General features: G+C 36.0%; 1 protein-coding gene across 1 annotated transcript in view; it reads left to right on the plus strand.

The window, feature by feature from the left end:
- The window catches only part of rg (A kinase anchor protein rugose), a 1,380,990-nt gene that overhangs the window by 660,373 nt on the left and 698,254 nt on the right, over window positions 1–22,363 (plus strand). Inside the window, exon 30 of the mRNA XM_090393458.1 lies at window positions 21,935–22,089. Coding sequence (XP_090249584.1) covers window positions 21,935–22,089 — 155 coding nt within the window. The remainder of the gene's footprint in view (window positions 1–21,934; window positions 22,090–22,363) is intronic.

Consider the following 22,363-nt stretch of genomic DNA (forward strand, 5'->3'; position numbering starts at 1 on the left):
TATTTTCTATCTCCTAAAGCCCTTTTTACCATATCAATCCACCTATATTTTGGTCTTCCTTTGAGTCTTTTTCCTGCCAACCTGGCAGAGAACACTTGTTTTGTTAATCTTTCCTTTCCCATTCTGTATAAGTGACCATACCAACTGAGATAAGCTCTGCTAACACATTCATGGATGCTGACGATGTATAGATCTTCCATAATATCCTCATTTTTAATATGATATTGCCACCTGATGTCATTTGTTCATGCCTCTAATTTTTCTCAGGACTCGCATATCTGCAGTCTCTAGTCTTTGATCAAGTGTTTTATTTCTAACCCCGCTCTCAGATCCATAACTTAAAATTGGTTTGAACACTGTCTTGTTATAGATAATTTAGTGTTTTGACTAATTTCTCTGTTATTCCATATAAATTTATTCAATTGACTTCCTACTATGCCAGCTTTATTGATTCTGTTGTCTGCTTCCTTATTTAATTTACATCTTCACTAAAATCGTGCCTAAGTAGCTGAAATGTTTTACTTTTTCTATAGGTTCTCCATTCACAATGCAGTTGATATTTTCTATGCTTCTGCCTGTTTTCATTGTCTTTGACTTGTTATTCCTGACCTTCATACCAAATCTATTACAACAGCTATTCAATTTAGTCAGGGAATCTTGCAGACTTGTACTGGATTTATTTAGAAGTATAACATTATTCGCATAAAGTAAAGAGCGGAGATTAAGATCTCCAATTTTTATATCAGGTTTAATACCACTTTGCTTCATAATGTGATCCATATAGACAATGAATAAGAGAGGAGGATAATGTAATCCTTGTCTAACACTGGATTTAACATTAAACTATTTTCCAGCACTTCCTTCAATTCTAACTGCTTCTGTACGACTCAAATTAAGACTAAGTATTGCTTGATATAATGCTCAGTTTACAGCATACAACTGTAGTGTTTTGAATAGCTGTTCTCTTGGCACCTTGTCATATGCCTTTTCCAGATCTACAAAACTTAAAAACAGATCTTTGTTATATTCCCATGAATTCTCAACTCTTTGTCATAAAGTGAAAATCTGATCATGACGGCCTCTATTTGACCTGAACCCAGCTTGTTCTTTGCCAAGATTTTCATCCACAATTCTTCTCAACTGTTTCTCAAGTATACTTGCAAATCTTACCAGGAACACTCACTAAGGAAATATCTCTGTAATTCTCACATTCAGTTTTATTTCCATTTTTATATATGGGTACTACGAGAGCTACTCCAATCATCTGGAATTCGTCCCTCTGTCCAGGCCTTCTGAACTATGCAGTGCAGCCACTGTAAGACTTTTATAACTCCATACTTGAGTTCTGGTTGAATATCATCTACTCCTGCTGCCTTTCCACATTTCAGGCTTTTGATGGCTTTCTCTACTTCAAGTATATATATATGTATTCCTAATTGCATGCCTGTTGAGTATTTTTTACTAGTGTGCTGTCATTGATTGTTCCGTTTAGCAATTTTTTGAAGTAATTACTCCATGCATCAAGGATATCTTTTTCACCAGTTTTCATATCACATTTATCATCTCTAATTCCTTTTACAGAACTCTTTCCTCCATTTTTGAGCATCTTCAACAGCCTCCAGAATATTTTGTCACCTTCTTGATATTTATTTTCTGTTCTTACCAAAGTCTTCCCATGACTTTTGTTTAACTAGTTTTACACAGTGTTTAGCTTTTTTATATTTATCTCTGTATTTTCTAAAAGCACGAGCTGACTTATTTGCCAGGAACTTTTGATATGCTTGCTTCTTTTTCCTCCACTGCCTCTTTAACTTCCTGTATCTACCATGGAGTTCTGATTTTTCTATCCTTGCAGACAACGTCACTACATTCCTCTCTGGCTGATTCAATCAATGTTTTCTTCTGGATTTGCCACTGAATCTCCAAGGTTTGGTTCCTATTCTAAAACCCTTTCATTTTTCTTGAATAATGTTTGTGTATTTTAGTCTATAATTCACATCTGAGAGCTGCTCAACTTTTATTCACTTTAAAATTTTCATACAAGTTCATCTTTTCAATATGAAATTCGATTTTATTCTACTCAAGACTAAATGGTGATCACTTCCAATTTCAAATCCTCTGTACACTCTAGTGTCCTGTACCAGTGAGAACACATCATTGTCAACAATAACTTAGTCAATGAGACTTTTCTTATTTTTTGCCTCTTCTCTCCATGTGAATTTGTGCACATTTTTATGTTTTAACATTGTGTTAGTAATAACCAGTCCATGTCCTGAGCAGAAAACCAATAGATATTTGCCATCAGTATTAGCTTTCCTCCTTTCTCTAAATTTTCCCAAAATATTTTTGTATGTCTCAGAATCATTTCCTACTCTGCTATTTAGATCCCCAACATAGACCAACTTTTCCTTTTTTTCATTGTGTCAGTTGCTTTTTCTAAAGCCTCAAAAAATTCCTCCACTTCTACCTTAGTAGAACCTTCTGTGGGACCACAGGCATAAATAAGTCTCATTGTCCAGTTCCCTATTTTGATATTTGCCCACATCACTCTGCTTGATATTGCTTGACTCTCAAGAAGATATTGTGATTCCTATCTTTAAAAATGGTAATAGAGATGAACCTAAAAACTATAGAGGTATCAGTATACTAAATTCCTGTTACAAAATATATAGCAGAATCTTAAATAGCAAAACTAATGAAATATTCCAAAAACTTTATTTTAGAAGTACGCAATGGATTTAGAAAAGGACGATCATGTATAGACTCGGCCTTTTGCCTAAAATTAATAATAGAGAAAAGAAGAGAATACAATTTAGAAACAGATATTGCATTTATTGACTTTTAAAAAGCATTTGACAAAGTTAAAAGAAACATATTATTTAGCATATTAAAAGAAAGACAAATACCAAATAATATCCCAAAAGCTATCACAAGTATATATGAAAACAATCAAATACAAATAAGATTAAATCACGAGCTATCATATACAAGAGAGATAAACCAAGGGGTCTTACAGGGATGTCCCCTCTCAGCAACTCTTTTTAATATCTACTTAAATGAAATAATAATAAAATGGAATAAAAATTTACATCAAGGAATTAAACTTTCTCCTACAGTAAACTTAACACTCTCCTCTTTGCCAACGACCAAATAATAATTTCAAATGCTGAAGATAACTTACAGAAAGCTATTTTAGATCTAAATGGGATATCCAAAGATTGTGGTATGATAATATCAACAGAAAAATCAAAAACTATGGCCTTTAAAGGACAAGATCCAGCAAGAACTAAAATAGTAATAGATAACAAGATCTTAGAACAGGTGAATTCATTTAACTACCTAGGATGTATGATCACATATGAAAATAAAAAAGATATAAACGTAAAAATTGCAAAATATTTAAAAATAACAGGTGTAATTAACTCTATATTTAAACCAAACCTGGTTCAAAAACAAACCAGACTAAAAGTATACAATACATTAGCCCTACCAGTTTTAATGTATGGAAGTGAAATCTGGACAATAAAACAAAAAAAACAAAGATTAACAACAGCAGAGATGAAGTTTATGAGAAAAACTGCAAAGTATATCCTATTTGATCACAAAAGAAATGAAGAAATTATGAAAGAATTAAACCAAGAACCAGTAATAGAAAAAATTAAAAAATATAAACATAAATGGATGGAACACGTTCAAAGAATGAAAACAGAAAGATTACCAAAACAAGTCTTAAAGTACAAGCCATTAGGAAAAAGAAAACCAGGATGTCCTCTTAAACGATTCAACGGAACAGGCCATGCTAGGCCTAAATCCTTGATACACATGATGATGATTCAAGAAGATTAGCCTCGTATTTTGTGTTCAGTACTATCATCAGTATATTATTATACTTATTATATGTATAATAATATACTGATGTATATTATTATTATTTGTGTATAATTTTTTATTTATTTATTTTTACCACCAGAGCTTAGGTTAGGGTAACACAATTAACAAAGCATTTAGATTTATCTTACTTTTGTGTAGTGTCATGTATTTTGTGTCCTCTGTATATGTATGTTTTAATGGTGATGACCTAGAGACAAAGGTCAGATCACTGAATGTTATTTTCATAATTATAAGTAAATTATTACTCCAAGAGGTGTGTTTTTGTTTCCATAAATTCTTCACATTGAAGGCTGACCACTTGTAACCTTGAAAGAAAGAAAGAACTCACAGATTTTATCTAATTCCTTCAGTATTCATTTTGTTTTTAAATTTACATAAAGGATTAACATTTATAATTTCTTTAAATTATATGTAGATTGCTTATAGACTGTGTATAGGTTGTAGATTCGTCTTTATATATATATATATATATATATATATATATATATATATATATATATATATATATATATATAAATTTGTAAGATACACTGCTTTTACTTTTTGTTTTCTTGTACATAAGATAGTATTTATTTAACTATTTATTGCTAATTCCTTTGTGTTATTAAACTCTTGACCAGTTAGATTTTTGCTTTAGAAAACTGCTTGTGATTTTGCTGCTAATTTGGTCCTATCCGAAACTAAAACAAACAGTTATGATAGAAACAAGGTTCTCGGGACTCATATTCCACAGAAAAACCAATATCCACTTCATAAACATCAGCTACATGTGTAGTGTTGAAGGAAGGTGAACATCCTTTGCACCCTGGCTCCACCTCTTGAGGTGCAGACTAATGTTCACTACTATAGTATGCCCACAGATTCGAGACCCTTCGACACTTCTGTGTATGTCAACAGGAGGAGAATCCATTCCGATAATAGGGTAATCAGTCCGTATTGTGGGATGAGTTGTTTATTATTACACATCGGAAAATTAACTTCTCTTTTCTGATCATTGTAGTTAACTGTATTGTTTGTATAACAGTTGGAAAATTTTACCTATAAAGCATGTGATTTCACGTGTTGGCGACCAATTCGTACGTCCTTCATTTCTTTCTCCTCTTCAGCATGAATCGACTATTCTTGGCAAGATGCCAAGCAGAGATCTACAAACTGTGGGCGAACTATACACTTATAATAAGCACTTATCAGATCAGGTAATAAGAAACTGCATAAGAAACTGCACCTCATTGGCCGAATCAGGTGGGTATTGGTATTGAAATTGGAACATTTTGATCATCACTATTCCCAGTTTTTACATCAAAATGAATAAACCACTCTGCCACTTTTATGTCATCAGCTGCCCTTTTTATATACAGCCAAAACACAGCCCTGCTAGACCATTTCATGGGTAAATTATTTTTTATTCATAGTGGGAAAATTTGTACAATACTTGCCATATGTCTCTTTGTTTGAATTGCATCATACAGCTTCTTATGCAGATTAGTAAAATATTCCACCCTCTCTCTCTGTCTACTTCCTGTCCCTTTAAACATACAGAACAGTATGCTCTGATTTTAGACTTGTCCATACTGACAAGTTCAAAATCAGAGTGTCTAGTCAGGTCTGGAGCTGTCAGATAGCCTAATATCCATGATATCCCAACGCCTAATTCTTCAAGAAACACAAATAGATTGCTTTCTGCTTTCTCGAATCATTACCTACATATGACACTATTTCATTTTTCATCAACTCAATGCAAAGGTCTCATGATGAATAAACACAACAGTGTTATGCGTGGAAAACAATTAGAGAGAAGAAAGCAATGTGTTTGTGTTTCTTGAAGAATTAGGAGTTGGATTCATTGGAAAAAAATTATAATTATTATTATTGCACAGGCACTTCCACAATATCCTGACTCATCGGTGAAGACCCAAACCAATAATACAATATCTGTTGTACCTCCCCTTGAAACCATTAACAGACAGAGCATTCACACCTTACTCTGTCAACCTAGTCCATTCACCACCACTCTTCAAGCAAAAAATCTTTTCATCACTCCTTTCATAACCACACTCCTCCACAACTTCCAAGAATGACCTCTTGTTCTACCCTTTTAGCCAAGTGCTTGAACATTTCCCCTGCATGAATCCTATAAAAGTCTTTAAGTAACTTAAATGTTTCTATCATATTCCCCCTTTTTTGCCTATCAACTAACATTTGCAATCCATTAATCTTCATATCTAGGAAACATTCCACAGACCACTCACCATCTTGGTCACTCACCTCTGAATCCTCTCCACCACTTCCTCATTTCCAAGAAACCCAGGTGACCAGACCTGAGCACAGTAATCCAAATGTAGTCATATCAATGTTTTATAAAGAAGAATGATACTCCCTTATCTCTGCTTGTTAGTGTGATCTTCAATCACCAAGTAATCCTGTGAGCTATCCTGGCTACTTTAGCAATATGCCCTTTAAACTTCAACTCCCTGTTTACTACTACTACCCTAAATCTCTAGCTTCATTAATTTCCTGGAGTATAGTTCCCTCAATGTGGTACACAGCTGGTAATCTTTGTATTTCCCTCAAAAAAAATATAACTTGACACTTTTCCACATTAAATTGACATTGATTATGTTTAGCCTGTACAGCTTATTTAAATTTTTTTATCCCATGCAGACAATAAGTACAAGAACCTATAGCACATCATTGCTGTGTGTAATTCGTTCTGCAAGCTCTCTACATACCCTTGAATAACTGTTACTCTAACAAACTATGCATCATCAGCAAAACAACTGAATATCTCCCTTCAAATCATTCATGTACAAATTACATAGTAGTGGTCCAAGTACAGAGCCCTGCAGCACACCACTAGTCACCTGCCTTCTCCTGCAATCTGCTTCTCCATATACTATTTTTTGATATCTGTCCATCAGTCACCCTTTTATCTATATCTATCTCCATTTGTTGCAGTTTGCCTAAGAGGATTCCATGTGGTATCCTCTCAAGCACCTTTGCAAAATTCATTAGTTTCATTGTGTAGCCATTACTCAGCTGTCACTCTATTATAAAATAAGTTTTCAACTCCTGGTGATCCCATGAACATACACTCTCCATTCAGATCTGTCCCTGAATGTCTTTCAGAATTTCCAGGTGCACTCCAATTGCTTCTTTAACTCCATCCACCCATCTAATTCTTGGTCTTCTTCTTCTTCTCCAGACTGTCATTTGCTCGCATAATATGTCCGAAGTATGACAATTTTTGCTTGATGATCATAGCTTCGAGGGAGCAATCTGGCTTTATTCTGTCTATCACTGATTTATTGGTTTGCTTTGCAGTCCATGGTATTCTTAGTAAGTGTCTCCAAACCCATAAATCAAATGCATCTATCTTCCTTCTTCCACTCTTTCTCAGGGTTCAACTTTCACATCCATACAGTACCACAGGGAATACCATTGCTTTCACGAGTCTGATTTTTGTTGCAAGGCTAATATCTTTAAAGATCTTGCTTAAATTTGTCATTGCTTTCTTTCCAAGTAATAATCTTCTTCTAACTTCTTCAGTATAATAATCATCTTGATCAATTCGGAATCCTAGGAGCACAAAATTATTAACTGCTTCCATTTTCTCCCCATCTACTTCAAAATCATTAAGTTCACACATTATGATAACTTTTGTCTTTTTGAGGTTAAGTTTAAGACCATATTTAGCACTTTCTTTGTAATAAGTTCCTCCAAATCTTCTTTGCATTCTGCTAGCAAGGTGGTATCATCTTGCATACCTCAAATTATTAATATTTTTCCCACCAATTTTAATTCCAACTGAAGATTCCTCCAGCCCTGCCATTCTTAAAATGTATTCGCTGTACAAGTTAAACAGGTACAGAGATAAAATACATCCTTGTCGCACCCCTTTACCTATTGTGAAATACTCAGTTTCTCCAAGATCTGTTCGGACGGTAGCTTCTTGTTCATAATAAAGATTCTTCAAAAGGATAATGAAATGCTCTGGTACTTCCATTGTTCTTAACACATTCCACAGTTTCACAGAGTCAAATGCTTAGCTATAGTCAAGGAAACAAAGGTATAATGTTAAGACCACATGATCACCTTCTCCATTCAGAACAAACCACAGACTTAGATCCTCCTTTATGCAAAGAAATTATTTTCCTCTTCTTCCAGAGTTGAGACTTGAATTAAACAGCCTAGTCAAAGGCATCACCAGTTCCTGCACATTCTCTTAAAATGTGAGCTGAAACACTACCCATTCCCATGGCAGCTGTATTTGCATTCAGGTACTGTATTTTCATAATTACCTCCAAAGCCTGTTCTCACATCAGTCCCTGACACCTCTGCCATAACAATATCTTCACTTGGTTGATATATATACCGTTGCAAAATGGTCATTCACTAGCTAATAATTTCATCTGCCTCTCTTATCTCTCTACCATCTGCACTCAATGAAGTTAACCTTCCATAGTCATTCTTCCTCCTTCTTGCCTCATAATGACAACACTCTTTTGGATTTTCTTTTGCCTGCCTGACTAATTTCTTCTGTTAATCTGATTTTTGCCTTCCTGACCATGCTGGTCATCTTTTCCTTATATACCCTCCACAACATCTTGTTTTTTTGCAGCTCATGTGACTTTGGGTATATAGTGTGATTTCCACTTTTTTACTACCCCCCATGTTAAGACCACATGATCAACTTCTCCATTCAGAAACAATGTAGCCATTTTGCTTATGACAGTTCTTCTAATCCTATTACAAGATCCAAGACTTTTGTATCCCAAGCCCCCCCCCCCCCCATCACATTGTTCATCAGGTGATTATCTCTCATTAATGGTATAACTTCCATTCCTTTCCTGCCATGTGATCTTTCCTCCTCCTCCTGATTTGTCTCCAAATTTGAAGTCCTGCCATAATAATTACGCGACACACTCATTGTACAAATCTGCTGATGTGTATCTTCCACATTGTCCCTAGCACCCTCTGGTCAACAGCAACAACCAATTTTATATTTTGTCCTGTTTCTCTCAATCTCACAGATTGACTCAAAAGAACTGCCATCTATACAGTTTACTCCTACACTTGTTGGCTGCAGTTCGTCTAGTATCATCGGCAGTATTCATCCCCCATCCTATCTTCTCTATCCTCCCTGAAAATACTAAACCATTCACATTCTACCTCTGTAACTATATCATCTGCTGTTAGCCAAGTCTCACTAATGCCTATAACTTTTGGTGAGGTTGTACTAACATCCCCTTAGACCCCTAACCACCGTTAAATCCTGAATCGATTATCCATTTGATACTGTTGCCTGAGAGACTAGATTCTGCATTTTTTGTTCATTCACACACACTTTTGTTTCATAGGTGCCTTTACACACTCTTGTCTGTATCTGCCCTAATTTCTTTAGTTTTCCTGACTTTGGGTTGTTGCAACACTCTCAGTGCACACAGCTCTCTCTCTAGACACCTAACTCTGAAACCATTTAAGTGTTGTCCATCAGCATTGTATAAATCTTTCTATCAAACTCAGATCATAGGTACACAAACTCTACATCATTCCTTCTGCATAGCCTGTCTATTGATTCATTGGCTATCATTGCCCTCCTTCTTAGTTCGCCTCTGTCATAGTATGACAGCAGACTCACAAACTTCACCCTCTCACTCTTCTTTTTTTTTTTTTTTTTTTTTGCTTCTTCCAGTAGCTCTTTCACATCCTCCCTCATATAATACTTCTCACAAAAATGCTATGGGGAAGACTTTTGTAAAAGACAGAGGTATATAGCATTAAAGGAGAATGTGGGGAAATGATTGGTGTTTTTGACGAGTTTGCGACCACTCGTTTGTACACAATAAAGTAAAGTGGAGGAATAATGTTGTCCAGTTCAGTGAAGCAACATCCAAGGAAACATGAAAAAAGTATAATATATAAACAGAGCTTCTATGAGGTGGGGGGAGATTGGAGGGAGTTAGTGAGATAATGATCATCTAATAAGCAAGTAGCTCTTCTGGATACAATCCAGTTTTTCTGAGGGGAGTTTTTGCCATCCCAGATGTAAGAACAGTCTTCTATTGTTGGGCAGGTATAGGATTTATAAAATGTTAGGAGATGAGCAGAAGAATAGTAATATTTAAAACAAAACAAACAAAAAAATAATCATAATAAACTTTTTAGGATGAAGAAGCTGTGAACATGATGTGTTATTCCACAATATAAAATCTGAAAGTCAACCCAAGAAAAGAAAGTTATTTTGTTGGCGAATGCAATGTTATCAAAAGCAATTATTAATTGACTTAAGGAATTCACAATGTACAATAGAATATAAATTAAATTAAACTTTAATATATATTTCCAATATTTCGGCAACGTCATGTTGCCATTTTCAAAGGAACTTACAATAAACACACATGCACCCAGGCACTACATACAGTAAATGAGGATGAAGCAGTAAGCTATCATTTCTCCTAAAAGTCCTGATGGTGCCCCCTACAAGCTAAGTAGGCATTCTTGGCATTTGGGCTGGAGGTCTGCTGATGTAAGCCTCCCAAATTTGGGGCAGTCTCATACAGCCAAATTTGTTGAGGTTTGGAGAGTTTCTTAGGGCTGAGGCTGATTCCATAAATAGTCTTTCGAATTTGTATTTGCTACGGTGTATCACAGTAGCTTTCTACTGTAATACACCGTATTCTGTGGCGTGTGTCCAGAGCATGGTCTGCAAGACCATAATGGCTGTACTTGTGAAAACGGATGTAGTCCTTGTGTTCTGAAATTCTGATATTCGGTGTCCTGCCTGTTTGGCCAAAGTAGGACAGCTGAGTAGGACCTGGCTGTATACCAGGTCCTACTTTAGCAAAGTAGGACCTGGTATACAGCTGCAAGGGTGTATACCAGGTCTACACCAGACCTACCTGGTGTATACCAGGTCTCGGGGAAGTGGTTGGTCTTTAGTGGAGCAGATAAGGGATGCCAATTTTCTATATGTTCTGTAACAAGAGGTCAAGTCATGTTTTCTTAAGATTTTGGTAATTTTTTCTGAGGTGCCTCGGATGTAGTGAATGGTGATGGATTTAGAGTAATCCTTGTTGTGGAGAGGGGTTGTGATTTGTAGGTTTCAATATTTTTTGGATTTTTTTTTTTGGGGGGGGGGGTTGGCATTGGCTAAGAAACTGTTGAGGATGTGATTTAGTTCAGTGGTTAGGGCATTGTCATTTGAACAGATTAGTTTAGCCCCATTGTATAGTGTCTTAATAACTCCATATTGTTGTGAGGATGGGGGGGGGGGAATTGCTGGTGAATTTATCTGCCTGTGTGGGTGGGTTTTCTATAAACAGAGAAAACCAAGTTTTCTCTGTTTATAGAAAATATAAATAGAAAAGGGAGGCTGTTGTTTTCCTCCAGGGTGAACTTGATTCTGGGGTGTTGGTTGTTTAAATGTGTTAAGAATGAGAGGAGTGTGTCAGAGCCATGTGGCTAAATAGCGAACACATCATCAACGTAGCAAAGCCATATGGTTGGTTTTTGTGGTTCAGAGTGTAAGGCTTTCTCTTCAAAAGTCTTCATAAAGAAGTTGGCCAAGGGTGAGGAGAGTGGTGAACCCATGACTCTCCCCTCTATTTGTTTGTAGAATTTTCCCTACCAAACGAAATAGCCTGAGTTCATTGTAAACTGAAATAGGGCTGAGATATCGGGAGGAAATTTGGCTTGGATTAGCCCTTTTGAGTGGGACATTTGTGAATAAGGAGGAGATGTAAAAACAGACCATTATGTCAGTATGTTAGAGTGTAAGGTTTTTTATGCTGGCATGAAGTGGGCTGAATTTTTTTATGTGCGATGGTGTGTTGCCAGTATAGTGTGTGAACGCTTTGGCAAAATGTTTAACTAATTTGTATGTGGGGGAATCAATGTTATCCACTATGGGACGTAACAGCACATTTTCTTTATGTATTTTTAGGAGTCCATATATACGGGGGGTATAGAGTTAAATGATTTTAATTAAACTCTGCCCCACAAAAACCAACCATTTGGCTTCGCTACGTTGATGATGTGTTCGCTATTTGGCCACATGGCTTTGACACACACTCCTCTCCTTCTTAACACACTTAAACAACCAACATCCCAGAATCAAGTTCACCCTGGAGAAAGAGGAAAACAACAGCCTCCCTATGTTAGACACATTAGTCACCCACCAGCCTGATGGAACCTTGGTTTTCTCTGTTTATAGAAAACCCACCTATACAGGCAGATACATTCACCAACAATCCCCCCCCCCCACACACACACAACATTATGGAGTTATTAAGACATTATAGAACAGTCCTAAACTAATCTGTTCAAATGACAATGCCCTAATTCGCTTTAAGTGTATTGCTATTGTTTATTTATTTTTCGTTAAAATTTTCAAATCAGTAATTTTCTTATAAGTCCGGGTAAATGAATTAATTTGGATCAGTGGAAGTCAAACAGCGAGCCGGGTGAATACAATTATAAGCAAAGTGTAAAAACTAGATTGTAGCTTAAATATTAAATATTCCAAAGCACATTACATCGATGTTTTACTTAGGTTAAGTCCCATGTGAATATTGTAAAAAAATAAACTTGTTTGTCTCGGTATAGTTTGTATTAGATGTTTTTGCAAATAACTCTTTTGAAGCTAACTGTATATACTGCTTTAATAAGAATATGTTAGAGTGTTAAAAACAAAGGCAATGTTTTTGTCGCCGAAGCTGTACATGGCGACATTAGAAAGATTGTTATTGAAACTTGTATGTATTAGAAAGGCTTGCAAGCTCTAAGTGTGAACATCTCCGAAGTCAGTCAGAAAGAGTTCAAACAACTTTCCAGTGGCCGGCAATTACAATCAAAAGAAAGCGGAGGAGAACAAAAGGTGTGCCGAACTTGAAACTTAAGATGAAAGATTCGTACCGATTCTTTAGGGGTTGCCAAACTTCATGCGAGGTCTCAGAGAAGGCCTAATAAAAAGGGACTGAAGCTAGCAGAAGGGGTCCCGGTTCCAGAATTGCTGTCAGAGAGGAGGTTGCCCAGTCCAGAGTCGCCGTCAGAGAGACTGCCCGTATCCACGTTGCTTGAGAGAGGAGTTCCCCCCTTTCAGAAAGGAGCTTCTCGGTTCGAGACGTTGCTAGAGAGAGAGACTACTTCTAGGCCGCAGGCAAGGTTTCAAATTGCCGAAAGGAAGAGTTCCAATTGCCAGAGAAAAGTTTTCAGGCCAGGTTAATGTCAGACATTAACCAGTGTGTTGTGTTTTCATTACAATTTGATGAATCAAACGACTTCACTGATATTGCTCAGTTAATGGTATTTATTTGCGTGGTATTTGAAGATTATTCAAGTAAAGAACTTTTGAAAATTATGCCATTATTGGGAAGGACTAGGGGAGAAGACATTTTTCCGGTATTTGATCAATTTGTGAAACAACACAAACTTCCGCTTTTTAAACTTGTGTCTATTACTACTGATGGTGCTCCTGCAATGATAAGTAATAAATCAGGCTTCATTTCATTTCATTATGTAAAAACGATGACAAATATCCAGATTTTTAAGGTACCACTGTATTATTCACCAACAAGTACTGTGTAGTAAAAGATTAAACACAAAAGATGTTTTGAATATTACATTTAAAATTGTAAATTCTGTTCGAGGGAAAACCCTGCAAAAGAGTTATTTAAATTACAGGCAGATGATGATAGGGAACTTCTGTTGTACAATAATGTTCACTGGCTCAGCAGAAGTCAATTTTTAGAAAGATTTCATGTATTAATTAACGATATAAAAAATTTTCTTGATGAAAAGAGATATTTATCCACAATTGAGTGATAAAAGATGGTTGTTACACTTATCATTTTTAGTAGATTTCTGTGCGAAATTAAGCAATTGACATGTTGAGTTCAATAAAAACTTTCCAACAATACTTACTTTTATTAAAGAAAAATATAAATGACTGTGAATTTAGACATCTCCCATATTTATTAAAATTTTTTGAACAGAATCAAGAAGTGCTTCGCTATGATTTAAAAGAATTTATTCGTGAAATAGAATTAGTTGAGGAAGAAATAAATTCAAGATTTAAAGATTTTAATAAAACTGAAATGATTGTATCTTTTATCAGTAATCCATTTCAAGTAAACTTGAACATCATAGAAATTTCAAATAAAATTAGTGGGCTGTTTGATATAAACCAAGCTGAAGTAGAACTTGAGATAAGAAACAATGAAGTCATTTGGAAGTATGCGCATGAAAAATTTCCAATATTAACTGATATTGCACGAAAAAGTCTGTCATGTTTCGAATCGACATAGTTGTCAGAATCCGCTTTATCAAATATTGACTGTCATAAAAAATCAATTAAGAAATCACATTACAAATGATCATTTGGATGATTGTCTGCGATTGGTCACTTCTTCATATCATCTTGACTATGAAAACAATGCCAAATTTCACAATAACTTTTTTTTTTTTAATCAACCAGCATTTTCTGTAACTTGTGAGTTTGTAATCAATCTGTTGTTTTTTTTTAACTTTGGTTTTCCAAAATAGAGAAATAAATATTTTATTCCAATATATTTTTTTTTTGTTGTATTAAAATATTTGTTCTATTAAAATAATTAAAAGTGATAAATAAATTTTTAAATACACAAATAAAGTTTTTGGTTGTGTATTTTTTTTAGTTGTTTATTTGTGTGTAATCAGATATCAGGTTGGGGGGGTGGGGGGGGGGGAACGTGATCTATATAAGAGAGTAGATCGCCGAACAACTTTTTATAGAAAAGTAGCTCGCGTAGTAAAAAAGGTTGAACACCACTGTCCTAGACCTACCTGGTGTACCAGGTCCCTTGCAGCTGTAAGCTGTCCTACTTTGGCCAAACAGGCAAGACAGCGAATATCAGAATTTCAGAACACAAGGACTACATCCGTTTTCACCAGTATAACCACTCTGGTCTTGCAGACCATGCTCTGGATACACGCCACAGAATACGGTGGAAGAAAGCCACAATAATACACCTTTGCAAGTTCAAGTTTGAAAGACTTTTCATGGAATCAGCCTCAGCCCTAAGAAACATGCCAAACCTCAACAAATTTGGTTGCATGAGAAAGTCCCAAATTTGGGAGACGTACATCATGAGACCTTCAGGACTTTTAGGAGAAATGATGGCTTCCTGCTTCATCCTCCTTTACTGTATGTAGTACCTGCATGCATGTGTCTTTATTGTAAGTTCCTTTGAAAATGGCAACGTGACGTTGCCGAAATATTGGAAATATATTTCCAATATTTATTTATTTCGTAATAATTACTTATTAAAATTTAATTTAATTTATATTTTATTGTACGTTGTGAATTCCTTAAGTCAATTAATAATTATGTATAACCAGCGTATAAGCCTTTCTACGAGAATTATCAAAAGCAACGGAAAGTGAGGCATAATCATCTTCTAGGAAATAAGACAGGAGTGTATTTTGGCAGCATTGAAATTAACTAATTTGTCCTCACCACTCTTGGCACTGGCCTGAAGATCAACAGTATATATATATATATATATATATATATATATATATATAGGAGGAATAGAAAACTCAGACAAGAGGGAATCTTTTATCATTAGCATACAGTGAATGACCAGAGAAGAGCTGGTAGCCGATAGTGACAGACTCGATCATATGCCTTGTAAATATCAAGAGCAACAATGAATTTCTTTAAATCTTTGGCCTTTGTCCAAAGGTAGGTAGATAAGGTTAATGAAGCAATCTACTGTTCTACATACAAATTCTGCATAGATTACGAAGACCCAGAAACTTCTCCAAAATGGAGAAGTTTTTGGGTCTCTGAGTATGTTTGTCATGCCCTTGAAGGGTGTCACTCACACTGCATAGAGAAGAGAAGATAAGGGAACAACATTTGCAGATAGCCCATGACCATCTTTCCACCTGAGCACTTGCCACTGCATTTAGATTCTTAACACAGAAATATGACTTGTGTCATTTTTATTGCAGACATAGTCTTCATCTCAACACTACATTAAGGTTAGTACAAACAGCAATCCCAGATCTGACAGAAGCATAGTCCTTTGGGCTTACATTCAATGAAGAGTTAACATTTCTCTTTCCTATATTTCAGTACAAGGATAACTGCAAAGAGTATTATCCTTCATACCCTGTCTTCCATCTCTTGGGATAAAGTGTGATGTTCTTTTTTTTTTCCTTTTCTTTTTTTCTTTACCACATACACACCTTATCAGCTAAAAAGGCTTCATCTCAACACTACATTAAGGTTAGTACAAACAGCAATCCCAGATTTGACAGAAGCAAAGTCCTTTGGACTTACATTCGATGAAGAGTTAACATTTCTGTTTCCTATATTCCAGTAGAAGGATTACTGCCAAAGAGTATTATCCTTCATACCCTGTCTTCCACCTCTTGGGATAAAGTGTTCTTTTTTTTCTCTTTTCTTTTTTTCTTTACCACCTACATGCACCTTCTTATCAGCTAAAAACTATGATGGATCACAGATATCTCTGCTACAACTACACTTTTTGGATCCTATTGGATCCTGTCTGCTATCAGGTAATCAGAAGTGAAACTGGTACATTCCAGACATCAAATATTGTGCTACTCTTTGTGTCATTGCAATATGCTGTCAAAATAAAATCCATATCAGACCATTCCATGTGACAAGCATTTTTTCCCAATACTGGGGAAAATTTGTATAACATCCCTCAGCCCTCTGTATACACTACTTTAATCTTTGTAATAATTACTTCAAGTTCTAGACATTGTGGTAAGCAATATCATTACACTCAATTTACACTCAGTATCATTACATTCAAGTATACATTACACTCAATTTATCTATGTGCAGTCTAGACACTGCTCCCCTTCCTTTTTCTGTTTTTTTTTTTTTTTTAAACATGCAGCAGAACACAGATTCAGCATCACTTTCTAGTAGGGTCTGTTTCTGTCTTTCAGGACAGCATAATACACATAGTTTACATTTAATCAGATGTTCCACTGGAATGTATCAAGTATTCTGCTTATCTGCATGCCATAGAGCTGTACTTAGTAAAAGTGCATTATTTATGCTGATTTACAAAGTTCTCTACTGGCATTAAGAATTCTGATCAACCATCTGTATCCAGTACTCTCTCTCTCTGTTCCAAGTTCTGTTATATCTCATAAGGGAGACTCCTTCTGTATGTTCACCATTGTTAGATCCTAAGCCACACTGCAAGGGAAACGAGTGCAGGTACTGCTGATAAGTCAGCTCATCTCCTACAGTGTCGTCATCTGCCTGACCCTTATACTGATTATAGACAAATCATTAAACAAATAAACTATTTTTCTGTTGGCAGACATCACAGAATTGAGAGATTAATAAAAAACAATACCTGATAAATCCAAAATTACATTGCAGCAGTTCAGTCTGTGTGGCTCACAAAGGAAGTTGTTCTTTCTCAACTTTACATAGATCATCTCATCATATTCTTGGAACAGATACCATGACCATCCAGATCCCTGACTTGAACACACACATACCTCCCTAAAAAAAAAAAAAAAATGTTATTTTAGATTTTGCAGAATATGCAGTTTTCATTTCTCCATTACTAAAGAGAGTTACAGAAGTGAATCCAGACTACTTTAAAATCTGTGAGAGAATTGACAGAGTAATGAATGAATTTGAATACTATATTTGTAGAAAATGGTTCTAGTATATCAGAAATATCTAAACAAACATGAGTTTACACAAACTTAAAACATACCTTTGCCATTTCCTACTATACATAGTATTTATGCAATAAAATTAGGCTATACCGTATTCTGAATAAGCTATATATATATATATATATATAAGCATACCTTTGCCATATCACTCCCTCTCATGAAATGCAGAAACCATAGCAAAAAAAAATCCATGTGTGGACAGGGGTCAAGAGCGGAGTAATGTGTTGATTCATTTTGCACTAATGCCAAAAGTAAGTTAGAGTCCTTTGGAAATAATGCTTCAAGGGGAAAGCTCACAGAATTGAGGTGAATGGAATGAAAAATGACTAGAGTAGCAGGTTCAGTGAGTATGCTGTTGGGTTGTTGTTGAGCAGCTCTTCTTGAATTTCTGTAGCTCTAGCAGAAATAGGAGGCATAATGGATGCTAGTTCTGCCGAACTGTAGACATGGAAGAGTGCTGTTATCAGCAAAACTATGAAAAGGATTTGCAGTCGATGAGAGCAGGTCATTTATATAAATCAGAAAGAGGGTGGGTGAAATGACAGAGTCCTCAGGGACCCAGGCATTGACAGGAAAGTCTCAGAAGAAAACACCACCCACCATTACACGTAGGGATTGATCTGAAAGAAAACAGATGATTCATTTACATAAGGATGAAGGCAATCCAAATGATGGCAAGATGTTGAGACGCACCCTTGGTGCCACACTCCATCAAAAGCTTTGGAGATATCAAGAGCAATGGCACAGGTTTCTCCAAACCTTTCCATGGAATGGGACCGAAGGTGCATGACGTATACCAGGGGATGTCCTTTGGATCTAGGCTAGTGAAATCCATACTGGTGGTCACTAATTAGATAGCAGTTTTATGGTGTGGAAGAAGTTGACTATTGATTAACTTCTCCATTATTTTAGACAAAAGTGATGTGAATGCGATAGGTTGATAGTAAACATTTATATCCATTTGCATGAACTGGTTGTATATGAACTTCCATGCTAAAGGATGGATGCCTACTGAATACAGTTTAGGGAACAGATGATAGAGAACAAGTGTTAGTTCAGGAACATACCTCTTGAGCACAATGGGTGAGATTCCATCAGATCTGGTTGCCTTTGTAATATCCAAATCATCCCAGATTCTTCTGATGTATTTCTGGCAGAAGGTCACAGGAGTCATCAGATGTGATGTTCCAGACAAAGAAGGAGATAATTTTCCATAGTCATCTATGTAATAGTTTGAAGAGAAGAATGAAGCCAAAACATCAGCCTTGTCTTTAGGTGATGCTGCAGTGCTACTGCAGGATAAGAAAGAGGCAGCAGCACAGAGATATCAAGACATACAGTTGACAATGGATCAGAAGGTACAATTGCCAGTGACACAAGCAATGAGTTTTCTGCATTTGTCCTTGTTGAATTTAGACTTTGTCCCTTTTAACGATGGTTTAACAATTGCAGGCAGCTGTGAAGAAAGCTAGTGTTTTGGTCTCAAGCCACCTGTTATAAGCTTTGATTTTCTTGAATTGCCCTGGCACACTTCTTGGATAACCACAGTTTAGATATGAGGTGGGAAATTTGGACAGAGCAAGGAATGAAAATTTTTCTTCCAATGTGAATTATTTTTAACAAGATCACAACAGATATCTGGATCTGAAGAATGAAAACAGTTATCTGACCATAGATGGAGAAGTAAAAGTAACCTAAGTCTTCAAACTTAGTATTGTTATAATGCCAGAGCACATAGTCGTAAATGGCTGAAGGAAGGCCATTTCACCAGAGATGAAACTTTGATGAAATTGTGGACTGAATTACCCAGAGAAGCAGTCACCTGAAGAGAATATCTGGAAGGAGAAATAGTTAAGAAGATATCCAGTCTGTTGGATGAGTGAAGAGGATTATCATGAATTCTGTTAGGGAGATGATCTGTTTTAAGTAATTTCTTACAGTGAAATCTCTGCCTTTCTTCCAGCTTGGTCAGCAAAATTCAAAAAAAGGGAGCCAGTTAGAATTGTGGACATTGAAATTGCCAAGAAGGCTGACTTAACTGTTTGGAAATTTTGACTGAATGAAATTAATCTCTGAAGATAGGAAGTCAGAGGTCAGAAGGATTATCAGAATTGGGAGAATGATAGGGCAGCAGATGAATGAAGGAAAATGTGATAAAGAAATATTACACCATAGGGGGTCTAAATTAGACAATCTTTGGCAAGGAATATTAGAACACACAAAGTCACAAGTGCTTGTCTTCTGGCTGAAGAAATCATACATGGTGTAATTTGGAAAAAAGAATGGTGATTGCTGTAGGTGAAACTTGAGATTCAGTCATATACAGAACATCAATTTGGTTGACTGTAAGTGGTGATGATGCATGTTATTTAAGTTGTTGTTGATGTCACAGATGTTGGTAAAGTGAATATGAAAGATTTTTTGTGATTTTTTTGGGGGGGAAAGGGGAATTTTGGAGGGAGGTTTATTTTTTCAGTTTAACTGCAGAGACACTATATTTATCCAGGCTTAGTTTCATGTTTAATGGCAAAGGGATTCAAAAGGTGAAGAGAAAAAGAGAAGGGAACACACGGTGTTTGAAACATTATTATTATTATCTGCCCTCCATGGAGTCAAAGGTCTTTTCGCAGGTCTATACTATCATGCCAAAAGTTCGTCGAGCTGGGCCCTGAATCCATTCACAGTTTCTGCACGCACGCACACAGGCACACACACACACACACACCACTTTCAGGCAATGCATACCACTCATCAATCACTCTTCATGCAAAGAACCTGCTTCTCATTCCCCCTGCTCACATCCTCCTTTTATACAGCTTCCAGTGGATGGCCTTTGGTTCTACCCTTGCTTCCCTCTACTCCATGAAACATCTTCTCATTACTCTGGTAACAACTCATCATCAACTTATATGTTTCAGTCATATTCCCTCTTTTTCTATTCACAAGGCTCTGTAAGCTGTATTCTCTCAATCACTCCCCATATCTGACATTTTATAGACCTAGCATTAACTTAGTAAACCTCTAGACCTTCTCCAATACATCTTTATCTTCCTGAACACCACGTTACTACATTTGTGCTCAGTAGTCCATATATGGCCTCATCAAAGCCTTATACAGAGGAACTACCTCTTTGCTTCTACTTATCAATGTCCTCCTCATTTATTGTCATAATCTGTTGGGATGTTTTTACAGTTTTAGCAATGAGACCCCTAAACTTGAAGTCTCTGTCCACCATCACTCCTATATCTCTCATCTCCTCCATCTCCTTCAAAATTTCTCCATTAATTGTATATTCTGTCTCTCTCAACCTTGCCTACCAAATTTCAGTACCATGCATTTTGCAACATTAAACTGATAGTTCCAATTATTTACCCACTTACTTAGTCTGTTCAAGCCTGCAAGGCCACAGTGTCTGCTCTACTTCTCTAACCTCTTCCCAACTTTTCATCATCAGTGAACAGCTGCACATCTCCATTTAAGCCAGTCCCATTGTCATTAACAGACAAGTTAAACAATAATTGTCATAAGTCTGGCCATGCTTCTCATTCTATTGACACTAGGTACAAAGTTCACTGGAACCAGCCCAAGATTCTCCATTACAACAGATTCAAATTCAATCATCTTTTTTTGAAACTTATGAAACACTTCCACTAGTGACTTTTGAACATGTCACCAGTACAGAGATCATCTGGTCTCCAAATCATAACATGGCCTCAAAAGTGACAGGTTATGCCTTTCCAGGCACAACCTGGCACTATAGATGGCAGTAGGATTATGCATCAGTTGATCAGGAAGCCTCCTAAAAAGTGTGACACCATCTTCCAAATGCTTTAATGCTATATCCTAGAAGATGGCTCTATTTCTTTGCAGTATGTTTGGTATGCTATCAATGGATATCACTTGCATCATAGAAGATGGGAAGGGGACAGAACCTTGACCAGAACCTTTGCTCTAACAACCAAATGTGGTGACAAACATGTCATGTCCCCAATAAGCAAAGTGGTGGTATTTCACCAGGAGATGAAAGTCATCTAACACCTAGGTCTAGTTGGTATTTATCCCCAACTATAAAAGTATCCCTTTGCAACAGGAATTCTCGCTATTGAGCTCCTTTAATGGAAACAAGCCACATCACAAAAAAAAAGGAAGAGTTGATTTGATTAGGAGAGGCTGTGTATTGCATATTACTGGCCCATAGTGGACCAAGTTTTATTATAATTGCAAATTTAATAAAAGTTGATAATTTTTATTATATTAATTAATTAAAATTACATCTTTAATGTTAATAGTAAAGAAATATGTATTTTCTTTATTTAAACTGCAGTTGATGATCTTGTCCAAAAGAAAAATGGAAGTATACCATCACCTGTGTTTCAAGAAAATGATGAAAATAAAAATGATGACATAATAGTTGTAGAAGACACTGATTCAAGCATTTTGGCACATCTGCATTCTTCAGGAGCTGCTACACTTGCTTCTGTAGGTTGATGTAAAACTCAAAACTTAGTTATTTTATTTATGACTATCTATGTAGCCACTAAAGAGTTCAGATGTGTGTGTGTGTGTGTGTGTGTGTGTGTGTGTGTGTGTGTGTGTGTGTGTGTGTGTTTTATGGTAGTACTGTACTCAAAAGATTAGTTAGCTTTTAGTACATTAATACTGTGGATAGTCATATAGGCTACCAAACTTAGCAACTACTTATCTGTTATAGTGTATGTAACATTGTAATAGTAAAAACAATATAATTTTATTT

This window comes from Typopeltis vanoorti, chromosome 5, assembly GCF_054136105.1.
Source record: "Typopeltis vanoorti isolate ZY-2024b chromosome 5, IOZ_Tvanoo_1.0, whole genome shotgun sequence".
Taxonomy (NCBI): domain Eukaryota; kingdom Metazoa; phylum Arthropoda; class Arachnida; order Uropygi; family Thelyphonidae; genus Typopeltis; species Typopeltis vanoorti.